The following is a 14,192-nucleotide window of genomic DNA, read 5'->3' as shown; positions in this document are numbered from 1 at the left end:
GAATGGAATTGAAGCCCTCTAAATCAATGTCAGTCTCCGTATTTAAAAGTATAGTAGTATATAAAAGGTTCTACATTAATGGTGCAGCAATACCAACAGTGTCTGAGAAGCCAATGAAAAGTCTTGGGAGATGAGGATCTACAGGACACAGTTCGGGTGGCCGGAGTTAGACAACAAGCAGTGGAAAGGTTGAAGATCATAGACAGCAGTGCTTTACCGGGCAAATTGAAACTGTGGGGTTTTCAATTTGGTCTACTGCCAATGCTGTTGTGGCCACTGACTGTGTACAAGGTTTCTTTGATAACAGTTGAGAAGCTGGAAGCTTTAATCAGTTCATACTTCAGGAAATGGTTGGGAGTTCCACGCTGCCTCAGCAGAGTGGGACTTTATGGTAGCGGAATACTGCAGCTACCAGTCTCTGCTCTAACCGAGGCGTTTAAGTGCGTCAAGCTCCAAAACTGGGAGAAAGTGGGCGGCAAAGAAAGCCATGGAAGATGCAAAGGCTGCCCTTCAAATCTGTGATATTAAGTTCAGCATGTAAGAGGAGGTCTCGGTCTCAGTTCAGCTCCTCCTACGTGGCACAATGCAACCCCAGCTCAATGGATGAAGCTGGTAGTCAACGAGGTGCAAAAGCAGGAGGAGAGGATGAGGTGTGTAAAGGCCATTTCCCAGGCCAAGCATAGATGGAAGAGTGTAGAACAACGCAAGATTGGCTGGCAAGACCTATGGACAATGGAATACAGCAGGATCAGTTTCCTCATCAGATCAGCATATGATGTTCTCCCATCATCACAGAACCTAAACCTCTGGGTGGGTGAGGATCCCTCATGTCCTTGTGTTCATCACTTGCAACATTAAGGCACATTTTGACAGGCTGTAAGGTAGGTCTTAGCCAGGGGCGGTTTACTTGGCGCCATGACCAGGTGCTGCGATGTTTGGCTTTAGCATGGAAGACAAGCATAACATGACCAATAAGTTTCCACTAGTCCCTTCAAATCATTACACACAAAAGACAATATTCCTCCATCCAGGAGAGCAACCACCAAGAAAAGGTGTTAAAACCAAGCCTCGCCCAGGACAACTGGAAGCTGCTAGAGACTGGAAAATGCTGGCAGATTTTGGTCAACGGCTTATTTTTCCACCTGAGATTGCCACCAGTAACCTTGCAACCAGACATTGTCTTGTTGTCTGGTTCAGCACGCCTTGTTCATCTGGTAGAGTTAACAGTGCCATGGGAGGATGCTGTGGATGAGGCGTATGAGAGGAAGAAACTTCAGTATGCTCAACTAGCTGCTGAAACAGAACAGCGAGGATGGAGAGTCCAGGTTTACCCAGTTGAGATGGGTTGTTGAGGATTTGTGGCACACTCTGCAACCTGTCAGGTTCAGTGGCCAAGAGTTGCGTCGCATAGTGAAGAACTTATTGAAGCAGCAGAAAGGAGCAGAAACTGGCTGTGGTTGAGATGGAAAGATTCTGGCTGGGGATCTCAAGCACAATAGAAAGAAAGCAATGCTGATGTACGGGTAAGTAAGCTGGGCTGAGCTGAGTTGGGGATGGAGGGGGGTAATGCAGGGATGCCAGAATCACTGTTGAGCCCTCTTGAGGTGTCGTGGGCTAGTCAACGAAACACTAAGGACAGAAGACCCACTTGAAGACCCCAGAGATATACCCTACTTAGTTCAATCCAGACGGTTGTCATGCTGATGCGCTGGGGAGGCAAAATAAGCTGATCCCTGGAGCCAGTATTACACTTCAGCCATCAACACCAGGTAGAAGGATATCTACATCATTAGATGGTGGAAAGAAACGCAAATGGATGGAGATGCAGATGGATCACATTTGTTTACTGTAAAGCTTATTTGGCGCTTATCTTGGCGAGAGCTGGGTTCAAATCAGCATGAAGTTTTAACTTCTACTCTCATGTAATGGAAATCTAAGTAATGTATTTTAAAAATGAAGTCGCTATTAATAGAAAAACACAGAAGTAAAAAAAAAAAAAAAAAAAAAACAGTCGAAGGTTTAACTTTCATTCTGTGATATTTCTTATAAAAAAAGTTATAATATAAATATAGCTTGAGATAGACAATAGATTTGCCGGCAGCAGCAGTTAGCTATAAATAACCCTAAAGTACCTAATTGCATGTGGTCTAACAGTTTGCCACATCCTGTTTCAGTGGCTTAGTATATTTCATGAGGAGTCTTTATCTAAAGCATCAACAGGTAAAGTCAAACTATCATTTTTTTATATTTGTGTCAGTGGAAACATTTTATATATGAAAATGGAAAGTATTAGTTGATAAAAAACACTGTGGTTTATGTGTAGGTTTCAATGTACAAAGCAAGGAATTGGTACAGTGAGTCATAAACAATGATAGTTCAAGGCACTGCTTTGCCACAATTTTTGTCTTCAGCAGCTGTCATTTTTTAAGTTAGACACTGTCACAAAGGCATAGAAAAGCTTAAACAAATTTCAAACAAATGTAGCTTAATAGGACTCTATTTTTAAAATGCAAGGTGTCTATAAATAACCCTGCAATAGCAGGTAAATGCTAATTTGTCTTAAGGCAGCAACAGATATTAAAGAAATAACTATGTCATAGTATTCATTTTTCCGATGGCCGTTCACCAAGCATTACCCAATAAAAGGTGGTAGGAAAGTAATATTTGCATCACTATAACGGTAACTGCTTCAGAGGATTGTTGTTTATGTGGGTCTTATAGATCTGTGGGTTTTTTTTGCCATCTTGTGGTTTAACTTTTCAACCAGTACCACATTGAAAGTCATTGAATGGTTAAAGCACACAGATTAAAAGACACTGGAGAAACAGATTGTAAAAAATGACCAACAATAAAAAAAAGCTAAATAAACATACTAACAAAGGTTTCTTTTTTGGTTGGAGAGTGATTTTGACCATATTATTCAGATTTGTTTTTCGAGTGTACAAAAAAGTTTTTTTTCAGAGAGGGAATCCCCCTGAACGACTTGAAAAAGCCCCTTAAAAAAAAAGTCAAACTTCAGCAAAGTTATGCAGTATGCTGAATCCCCCCCCCCCCCCCCCCCTCCCCCCCTCCCCTCCCCTGAGAGATGTTGTGAAAACTTTCATTTTGTTTCCTTAATTACTGTTTTCCATATGTAGGGGGTAGACTAGACAAACTGAGTTAGGTTGTGAACCAAAGTCTATTCAGTGCAAATGGTAGACACTTAAACGTTTGACTCTCTGAGACTTTTTCCCAACCCTTTCAACACCTGGGTTTTGTTTTTTTGTTTGTCATTGGGAATTAATTCCCAAATCTGGCTTCTGCCTGATTCGCACTAATGACAGAATTCCCCTTTCCATCATCTGTAGCTATAGGTTATTACACCCACCTGAGCAGAAAGCATCTGTCATAACAAGAGAAGACTGTACTTTACTTGTATTTTTGGATATACTCTTTTCAAGGGGGTTCAGAGTCACTACTGAAGACTATTGCTTGATTTGTAAGGGTTTTTGTATCCTTTTGAGTGCATTATTTTTAAATGTTATATTCATGAAACACTTCTAGACTGTTAGGTCAGCTACATCACCAGGGCTACCATGTGAGCGGTTTTAGTGGAAGCTTGCTTCTGAATATAATGATTGCTGAACGTTCTCAAGTGGTATTAATCTGTAACTGAGGGGAAATGCTCTTGTGTCGCGGCCCCACAGGTGATGTAGCCAGCAGTGTCACTGAGTGGTTGTCAATGAAATCGAAAACAAAGACATTGGCTTTGCAATATGTTACCACTGGCTTTTGCGCAAGAAACATATGTCCTAGAAGGATATGTGATATGAGCAGACAGGGTGGCACAGCCAGTGGCATAAGAAAATAAAGGTTTCCTGTGCTGGCTCCATGAGGCTGCACTGTTGGGTGCCTGATTAATCCTTATTTTAGATAATAGATTGGATGCGTAAACAAGTTGCTGCCTCAGCTGTAAGATTTTCACTTATCGGAATGTGCATCCAGGGAAATAGATGTGCTGCTGTTTGTTTAGCTTTGGTTGGTCCCTGCCATGTTCAGTCATTTCCTGTTCATCTGCCAAAGAACACAACTGATAAACGGACATAGTTTCAAGTGTGGGAAACCAGTGGGGTTGACATTTTGCAGGAAAAAGTGAAAAGAGAGTCATCTCTAAGGAAAATACGATTATCACTGGCCATGGAGTTTCTCACTGTCTGATATTGTGAGATAATATATATTTTTTCTCAATTTGAATTAGGAGGGTTCACTTCCGGACACCATGTAGGCTTGGGAAGAGATAAGGCTTCCTCTATATTTAGAGTTGACGTAAAAGTCATTCAGTGCAAGAGGTAGGCTTGATTTTAACGTAGGAGGAAGGTATAAAGTAACATTTTGTTCTTTGCTGGCTTTTGGACAAGGCCATTAAAGCCTCTTGCTGGTTACCTTTATGTTAGCCTGCAATGATAGTTTTACTTCCATTTATGAGCTTGGAATTAAAGCTACACTGTAGCCCCCACAATATTGATAAATTAGTTATAATTAAGTAGGATTTGTAAAAGGTGGTCAGTCATTAGCAGAAAGGTGAACATTGTCTACAAAGTGTACAGATTATTATTATTATTATTATTATTATTATTATTATTATTATTATTATTATTATTATTATTATTATATAGCCACCTGATTTCCACATCTATGTTGTTAATTCCAAATCCAGAATGCTACTTTGTTTACCAGGCTGTATGTTAAAAACTAGCATGTAGCCTTTGTTTTAAAACAAATCTTCATAGGTGCTGTCAATGAACCGTGAACTGTTATGTCTACAGGATATATTTTAAATAATTCAAAACGTTTGTGATCAGATCTTTTTTTCTTGATTATAGCTCATTGAAAACATTGGTTCATACTCAGATTCAACACTTATTAACATTGGCCCTTTTCAAATCTGTGTCAAAAAATGGTTTGGCAATTGCAGAGGATGTATTGTTAAGCTACAGTATTTCTGTAGAGCTGGTAGAAGATTAAATTATAGGCTATTTTGTAAGTTACCAAGAGTGTCTATTATTTGCTTTTTATCCACTTTTTATAAACATTAATATTGTTTTTGTTCTGAGAGTAAACACCTTTTGCAACCAGTGGACATATTATATTTCTGTGTGTGTGTGTGTGTGTGTGTGTGTGTGTGTGTGTGTGTGTGTGTGTGTGTGTGTGTGTGTTCAATATTTTGTATAATGGTTTTACTTTTGAGCTCCTATGTTTGCCTATGGTGTGGAACAGGCTTATGAGATATTTACCCAAAGCTATTCTTTTAATTTCATATTAAATGACTGGTGTCTGGTATAATAATATATAATCTGTGTATAGCACGTAGATACTTATCCAGTAACTATCCTAAAATGTATAAAACCTTACCATAACTTTTACTATCACTGAAGATGGTTTCTCTTGTGCTTTTATTCCCTTATACACTTCCCTGTGATCCTCAAGAAACATGCTACTTTTATTTATAAACTATGTGTCATTAATTCTGTGCTTCTTTTCTTTTTCTTCACAGTAAATGAAATTATAAGGAATGATCTCTCCAGCACTTCCCTCCATGGCCATGCATAGCCACATATAAACTACAGGATTGAAAATTAAAAAAAATAATAATAATAATAAAAACAAAAACATTTTAAAGCACACTGTCATTGGAATGGTTCCTGAATGCCCCTCTGAGAATATACTCCTAATTTTAACTCTAAGTGAAGTTATCTGGTGAAGAAGATGTTAAAGAGTGGAACACTGATCTTCCATTGTTGTTCAATGTTAGACGAAGACAAAGCAGCGAAGCACCCTTCTGCCTTAATAAAGCAGTATCTCCCTGGGACCACTTTTTGAATTGTTTTATTAAAAACTGATTTTTTTTTTTTTTAAAGGTCTGATCTTCCATCCAAAGTAGTTGCTCCTGAGTGGCACTGTTCTATCTTGGTAGTAGTTGGCACTGTCTGGTCATCAATAAAGAATAGCCGTGGATGTGCCTTATATATTTATGTAATGAAAACAGGATGCAATACAACATAGAAAAAACAATTATATTTTCTTCATAAGAAGTGATGTTTACAATGCAAAACCAATGTTAAAAAAAAAAATGTTAGTGTTATGCCTTTATTCTGCTTTCCTTTTTTGTCAACATACAAAACCATAAGGTTTCTTAATGTATCTTATGCTGTATCTCATACTGAAAAGAGTAAGGTTTGTTATTTTTCTTTAAAGTGGCCTGTTTACTTTTTTTTAATGATTAGATGTAGCACACTGATGTACAGGACACAATGATTATTTCCATCATAGTGCACTAACTGAGCTCTCAGTGAAGAACTACATATCATCTAAACTAGTATGTTGTTAAATTACATTAGTGAGATATTGCAGAAATCCATGATGATTTCCCAAGTTTGCTATTTTAAATTATATCGATTTCTGCTAATCAACAAGTATTGACTTGTCGTATACAGTGATCAAATGTGAGGGTACTTGCCTGCCGGGTGACAAATAGAGATATACAAATATTGATAATTGAATAAAGGGCAGGGCTTCAAACACAAAAACAGATTGCATATATGTGTGCATGTAAATACAACATTTTATATTATGCAATTAATATATAACCGACAATCATGACCTTTTTTGCCTTTTTGGAGAAAAAAAGACTGAAGCTAGCAATAACATATCTGTGGATACCAAAGCGTTTTAGCTAGTGAAGTTACAGCTTTTTACTTTAATCTTTTTGGCTGTTTTAGAAGATACAGTAGCTAGCTTGTTTATGCCTTATGAAAGTATGCACTTTAGATAGTGAAAAACAAACTACATCAGTTTGTGCATTTTTAATGACCAAATGTCAGTGGATTGAGGGAACTGATAAATCGAAAAAGATTGACCGCTAACTGTAACCTCCTATAAGATTTTTAAAACCAATTATTTTAATGGAATCTAAAAAAAAAAAAAAACTGTTCTACTTTCTAGATGTATAGCTTCCTAGAGCATGTTATGCTTATGAATAGTCATACTAGTTCTGAGTATAGTCTATAGCATGGTTTGATATATGAAATTAGTACAATATTGTGCCTTAGTCAGTCATGGTCTTTTCTAGACGTGACTGTACTTTATGCATTCATGTTTTGTCAGGGCTTACAATACAGAGGCACACATTGAAATGTATTGCTTCTGAAATATTACATATTTATTGGGATTTTAAAATTATGTTTGATGTATTCATGGTGTCGTACTTTAAAAAAATAAACAAATCAAATAAAAGCCATATCGGTAATATTTGCACAGTACTGTGAAGACTAGAATATAGTATGGCTTTAAAGATATTTGTACAGTTTTCCAAAGCAACTTGATCCAACAGTCCATGCTAATCATAGTTGTGGTTTATTAGCTGTTTTGTCCATATATAAAGAATAGATTTAGCATGCCATTTTTCTTTTAAACACTCTGTGCTTATTGTTAAACTCTCCAGCTTCCAGTCAGAAGACAAGATACATCATTAAATGTGTGGCATTCAGCATTTCAAACCAGGCATACAAATCTGCTGTAACACCATTTTCTATGGAAAGCAGCCTTTTTGATATAAATAAATATATAGATAAATAAATAAAAGAAATTAGCTGAGAATCAAATTTCTTGTATCGCATCATTAGATCTTCTGCAAATTTCCACTTGCAACTAGTGTTCCGTTTCTCACGACACCACATACTTCAATGTTGTTTGTTCTGATTTGTATACTGTATGCTTGACCAGTGACATGTGCTTATCTTGCTTTGGTGTATAACGAGTGCCTTCATTTTGAATCTAAGACCTTATCTGCATGTGGGGGTGGGAATGTGGCAACAGGAATAAAGTGAAATGCCTTGAGCTGATTTGTTAGGAAAAAGACAGAAGCTGTTGTTTAAGATTCCAAAAGAAAACGTGGGTCTCTTTATACATGTGTTTTTGCTGTAATGAGTACGTTGCCATCATCAGATTGGACCTGGGTAGTACTTGTTATGTTGCATGTGGATGGCTGTTATGTTGAAACTTTCCTCCTGCTTTGCATTCAATCTATTCCAGAAAAAAGGGAAAAAAGTAGAAGCGCGCTTTCTGCATTTAAAAATGAAATCCAGGGGGGGGGTGGGGGGTGGGGAGGTGGTCTCTGTTTTAGACAAAATCCATGGGTGGGGTCTGGTATTCCCACCCAGCCCTGCAGTCTTGGAATAACTCTTCTATTAAAAGATGTAGCCAAAACTTTTTTTTTTTCTGATGTTCTTTCTGTTGAGTTGTTGAAATATTTAAATGTTAAGGTGGTTTCCCCTAACTCGTACTATGTAACATTTGCAAAATATATATTTTTTGTTTTGTTTGTGTGTTTGTGCGTGCGTGCGTGTGTGTGTGTGTGTGTGTGTGTGTATATATATGTATATACAATAAAAAAGCACAAATGGAACCTTTCAGTATGGAGAATGATGTATTTCTTTTTTCTAGCTTTCTTGTTTTTTTATATACATTTTGCATTTGTTCTTCATGTAAAAAAACACACACAATTAGGAAGCCTTTTATTGGTCTTCCACTTTGGTGTATTTGGCACCACTCTATGTTAATACAAAGGTTATTTTGGTTTAGTTATTCTTAACATCAGTTTGCAATACCACCTTAAGTAAACTGTGTGTCAATACGGTAATTCCACCAGGTAATAAATACAATAATACTCAAGAAGACCTCCCTCACTGGGGCTTACAGCCACTGCTCTGGAGCGCCTTCTTTTTCTTAATTGTTCAAAACAACTCAGCACAGAGGCTGGGATATGGTGTGTGTGTGTATATATATAGATACACTAATCATCTTTCATTCATCTGTTTTCATCAAGCTGTAAGTCATCCAAACGGATGCAGGGTGCATGAATCCTCGGATCGTGTAGGAGCTGGGTTAATCAAATTATTCCAGCTTTCAGATCCTTTCACACAACCAAGCAGACTGTTATAGATCAGGCACCTTCATCCTTTCTTGTCCCCTAGCTGCTGCTCTTGTCTTGAAGCAGAAACACGTTCGTAAAAGTGAAGCTGACAATTCCAAGTGGTGTTCATTCACATTAAATCAGCTCACATTATTGTTTGTTTTGATAGTGGTGTTTGGCTAGATCCCAGTGGAAAGCTATCTGAATTGAGACCTATGAAATATATGCGAAAGATGAGCTAGCTGTCTCATGAGTGCAGTGGTATCCCAGATATTACACATTTACTACCAATCACGAACCACTGCTAAGGGATGTTTGTTCTTTAATTTAACCCAGCATCTGCAATGGTTGTTTCAATGACTGGTACCACACTACACTTGTGGGATGGAATGCTTATTCAAATCTTTTGGATCTATTTGGAGATGGGTTCATCATTTCTTCACAGATACTAAGGTATAGCAAAGTTAAAACGAATAATAAATACAACACCCTCACTCATTCTGCATGTATATTGTCTGTCCAAATAACTTGTTCTAGGGCAGTGTATGCTGCACCCACCCATCTGTACAAAGACAGCCATACTCTTTTAAAATGGCTTTTAATATCACACATACATTGAAAGTATAGGTTCCAATACTAAAACAGGAATCTTTATAAGGAGTATAAATGCATAAGTGCCCTTTTCAGTGTGAAACAGCAGGGACAGAAACAGTCTATCTGAGTGGTAGTCAAAAGCTAAAACAACTTATCTGGAGCTATTTATTCTTTAAAGTGCTCCATGCTGGTGGAGCAGAAGAGACCGTTTAGAGATTATTCTCTAAAGATTCATTGGAGGGACTTAGTGAACAAGATCTCTCAAAATCAGAACATGCTGCTTTCACTGATAAATAAAATTGGTGGTGACGATGTAGTGATTGAGACATTTCACACTTTATACTTCATTTAGCTTGGACAACAGGAAAACAAATCTTAAATAGCTTCCTGTTGCTAGAAGAGCAACTTGGCATGGCTATAAAATAGCAGTTATTTTAACAAACGTTTTCTTCTAATAGTGCTCAGAATCATTAGCACCTGCAGATGTACACACCTTACACACTGTGCGTAGGGGAAAGTGGGGCACAGTGAGACACAAAAGTTTTAAACAGGCACAGACCTGTAATGCTGAGAGATTTAAAACACCTTTCAGCATCAGGCTGTAGGCTATGAAGTTATTTATATGTAAAGGGGACATTAGGTTTGGAAAACAAGGAAGCTGTGGCCACCCAAATGAGTGACCACAACTTGTCTCACTGTGCCCCACTAGTGAGGTACTGTACATAGGGCAGAATGAGACAATATGTGTGAGAGGCCCAGATATATAGTTATTGCTTAAACAGGACGCCATCAGTTTTATTTATTAAACACAAAACAGTTGACAAAATTTACAAAAGTTAGATTAGGCTACCACCTTACATTGCCTTAGATATAACTTTAACTCAATTACAAAATCAAAGAGTCAATTAGCCAACTGGTTTTCTGACTGGCCTAGAATTCTACTATTCCAGTAAATCTCAGTGCCTTTTAACAAATGTCAGGGTTACAAACCTCTCTCTCAAAATATCAATTCACCAACTGGGATTTTTTCTGGCAAAAGAACAATGGCTATAATACATGAACGGCCCCTTCACTGTGTTTAGCGAATTTCAACGTTTCCAAAATCAACTTCAAAAAAGAAGTTTCCCATCTGGCGTCTTGTGTGGCCAGAGAACACTAGCCTTGGCAATATGGCCCTAATGCTTTCTTCATTTACTGATGAGATATCTGGAATTTCTGGCATTAGAAATTTACCAGACATTTTTCTGCTAGCACGCTCAGTACTTTGCTAATGTAGTAAACTTATGCTTACTTTTATTTGTGTTGCAGAACTCAACAAGGACATAGTCACCCTTCTTTTGTTCACTTTCTAGCTCTTCATTAAGTTCAATAGCTGTCTTCAAAATCATCATCAGACTCCTCATCAAAATATGTAGGTCCACCTGTCAATACTGAACCATGATCGCAGAATATTTTCCACCGTTGTGTCGATGAGGAGAACAAAACATACATTTGTTGTAGAACTCCAAAAAAATAAAATAGCATCACTGGAAGAATTGGCAATGTCTCCAAGAAGCAGGTTCCAGCTATGACATCCACATAGCACAAAGAAAGCTCTTGGATTTAGCTGGAGAATTCTAGCTTGAACCCCAACTCTGCTGCTTTTCATATTTTCTCCGTTATCATAGCTTTGACCACGAAAATCCTTAATTCTCAATCCGAGGTCATCAAGAGCATGCAGAATAACTGAATCAATCCCAGGCCTGTGGTATCATCAGCTTCCAAAAACAACAGAAAATGCTCTCTTATTTGAACATCAACATGTTTTATTGACACAATTTGAAGAGTGATTGATATCTCCTCAACATGACTGACATCTGGTGTCCAATCAAGTACAACTGAATAGTACTTTTCTGCCTGTATGTCCATTAAAATGGTCTCTCTAATTTAGTCATCTATGATTTCAAGCAATTCATTCTGCAAACATTTTCCAAGATAGTGGTTGCGAATTTTGTCATGTTATCCTTCTGACGTGCTCTTGCATATCTCAGTCAAATTTGGTAAAAAGCTCCACCAAACCCAAGAAATTACCATTGTTTTGTTCATAAAGCCTGTCACGGCTGCTCCCAAGTGCAAAGTTGTGCTTTGCTAAATATTCTGTAATCACCATCTTTCTAACACAATGCCAATGCTGCTTCTCTGCATTTTGCATTTTTTGAATATGCTTGTCAATAGCCTCTTCTGAGTCTTTTCAGCTCCAGCCAACAGTGTAGATTTTTTATGTGGTGTGAAGAAGATTCATGCTGATTCAAATATTTGGCAGTGATCCAGTCACTAAAACCTCCAGAAACCAACAGAATAGTTGAAGTGGAAAGGAATTTGCAGCAAAAGCAAAATATAGAATCGACAGCCTTTGAGTAAATAAGCCATTGTCTGTCAGTCGTTTCACCATTATTAAGCCGCTGTGTATAATTAACTGGTGCGACTCTTCTGTTGGTTTTGTCTTTTAGAAACTCTTGATGCAGAACTCTCACTGGTCCTTTTTCGACCAGAAACAAACACATTTGTTCACCTATTACTACTGGCCAGAGTCCAGGATCATCCCATGAAACCAGCTGCGTAACTGAATCTTTGAACTGTTCAGCATTAGGCGTTGCAGCCAGCTCTGATTCAGAAGGGTAACTGGCAATTTCACCAGTGTCCCTTTCTGACTTGAAATTAATTCCTCAGCCTTAGCTTTTCTTTTTCCTTTCTGGAAACCTGATAATTGCCTTCTAGGTAACATTCTTGAGGACAAAGAATGTGAGTTCAATTTAGACTATATATAGACTATATATGTTGTAATCGACATGATTGGAGGTAAAGTTGCCCAGAGAATGAGATGTTCTGCTTTAACAATCAGCAGACTAGTCAAGAGAAACCAGGAAAGTGGATCTGTGAGGGACAGGCCATGTCCCAGATGAGGGTCACCACACCGGCCCAGGACCGTCACATCTGACTGATCCATCTGCTTAATCATTTTCAGACTGCAGCGGCTGCAGCACGAGAAATTCCAGGAAGAAATAACCTGCGCATCAGCAGATTGACTATAGCTTGCCATCTACATGGAAATGATTTGCGTGCTCGGAGACCATTTACAAGTAACATGTTGACAGCTGAGAGACAAAGTCGCCGTCTTCTGTGGGCCAGAGCACATCTGAGGTGGTGGCAGAGAGCGGTGGAGTGTTTATTCACTGGTGAATGACGTTTTCTCCTTGACAGACCTGACAGAAGACAATGTGTGTGGAGACATTGTGGTGAGTGTTATGCTGACTGTTGCATTGTTCAAACGAACCAGTGGGGCGGTGGAAGTTTATGATGTGGGGAGGAATCTCCTCCTTTAACAAAATAACGCCTTTGGTGCAGATTGAGGGAAACCTTACTGCTCAGGGATACGTTGATGAAGTCCCTGAGACCACAGTTATCCCGTTTCTGCAAGCCAATCAAGGAAGTGCCAATTTTCCAACAGGACAATGCAAGACCACACAGTGCTAGGATTACAATTGCACGACTTCAGGAAAACAATGTCGAGGTCTTGTCGTGGCCAGCTTTTTCTACTGACCTGTGTCCAATAGAACATCGGTGGGACCAAATCGCCAGTGCCATCCACAGGAGACAACTACGACCAGCCAACCTTCACCAGCTGGCTGCAGCTGCACAGGAAGAGTGGAGGAACATCCCACAGCAGTCTATCCAGAGGCTGATCAGGTCTATGTGTCAACACTGCTAGTATTGTGTTAAGGCTCAGGGAGATCATACCCAATACTAACTTTGTAATGTTTTCATATTGACATGATGTCGTGTTTTATACTGAAAACTTATGATTCTTTGATCTGTATTTTTGTTCACATTTCCTGTGATTTTGTTTGATATCTATATTTAAAATATTTGATTAAATCCATTAGACCTGAGTGTTTTTCATTTCTTTGTGCATATATATATATATATATAATCAGTAAAGGATTGTAACACTCCCCTATATGCTAATTATAATATATATATATAGTACCATAGTTTATATATATATATATATCGAATTAACGGCGCCTTCAAAGTAACACCTCACTTAGATATGAGCTTTTTAATAGTCCCAAATAAATGCCACTCTCAATAAATAAATGTAAAGGTATATTTTTTTACCCCTGTTCAAAAAAGAAAGAAAGAAATGCGCAACTGTGTGTACATGTGACACCCCAAAGAGACTGCAGCCTCAATCCACCATGTAATACAAACTAATGTACACACACCTTAGTAAGCACATTGTATTTTATGGTACAGTACCAACAGACAACCCAAGATGAACTTCTTACAGCACAGCAATCTTACATGTCCATTCACATGTCCGGTCACTATCCGCTATCCGAAAGCTGGCCAAAGTTATCTTTTTGTAGGGGGTTTAGTTTTTTTTTTTTTTTATTCAATTGGAATTTTACTCAGTCCTGTACAATTATATTTAAAAAAAAACTACATTGAGAAAAAAAAATAACCAAGTAGGCTATATTTTATTTTTAACAGAAATCAAAACAGGTAATATTTTGCATTAAGAAAAACAACTGCATTACAATCAGCTACTGGTCACTCTCCTCTTCTTGTCCCGCTCCATAGCAACCAATACACACTCCTTATTCGC

The 14,192-nt window shown here is 38.0% G+C and overlaps 1 protein-coding gene across 4 annotated transcripts in view; it reads left to right on the top strand.

The window, feature by feature from the left end:
- The window catches only part of LOC121314840 (nuclear factor of activated T-cells, cytoplasmic 1-like), a 107,295-nt gene extending 99,179 nt beyond the window's left edge, over positions 1-8,116 (top strand). For all 4 annotated transcript variants that reach the window (XM_041248554.1, XM_041248553.1, XM_041248551.1 and 1 more), the window contains one exon: positions 5,534-8,116. In XM_041248554.1, coding sequence (XP_041104488.1) covers positions 5,534-5,536 — 3 coding nt within the window. In that variant the 3' untranslated portion in view covers positions 5,537-8,116. The remainder of the gene's footprint in view (positions 1-5,533) is intronic.
- Positions 8,117-14,192: the final 6,076 nt, after the last annotated feature.

The sequence above is a fragment of the Polyodon spathula genome, chromosome 4, assembly GCF_017654505.1.
Source record: "Polyodon spathula isolate WHYD16114869_AA chromosome 4, ASM1765450v1, whole genome shotgun sequence".
NCBI classification, from domain to species: Eukaryota; Metazoa; Chordata; class Actinopteri; order Acipenseriformes; family Polyodontidae; genus Polyodon; species Polyodon spathula.
Note: the sequence above shows the minus strand (reverse complement) of the source record. Positions and strands in the feature narration are given on the sequence as shown.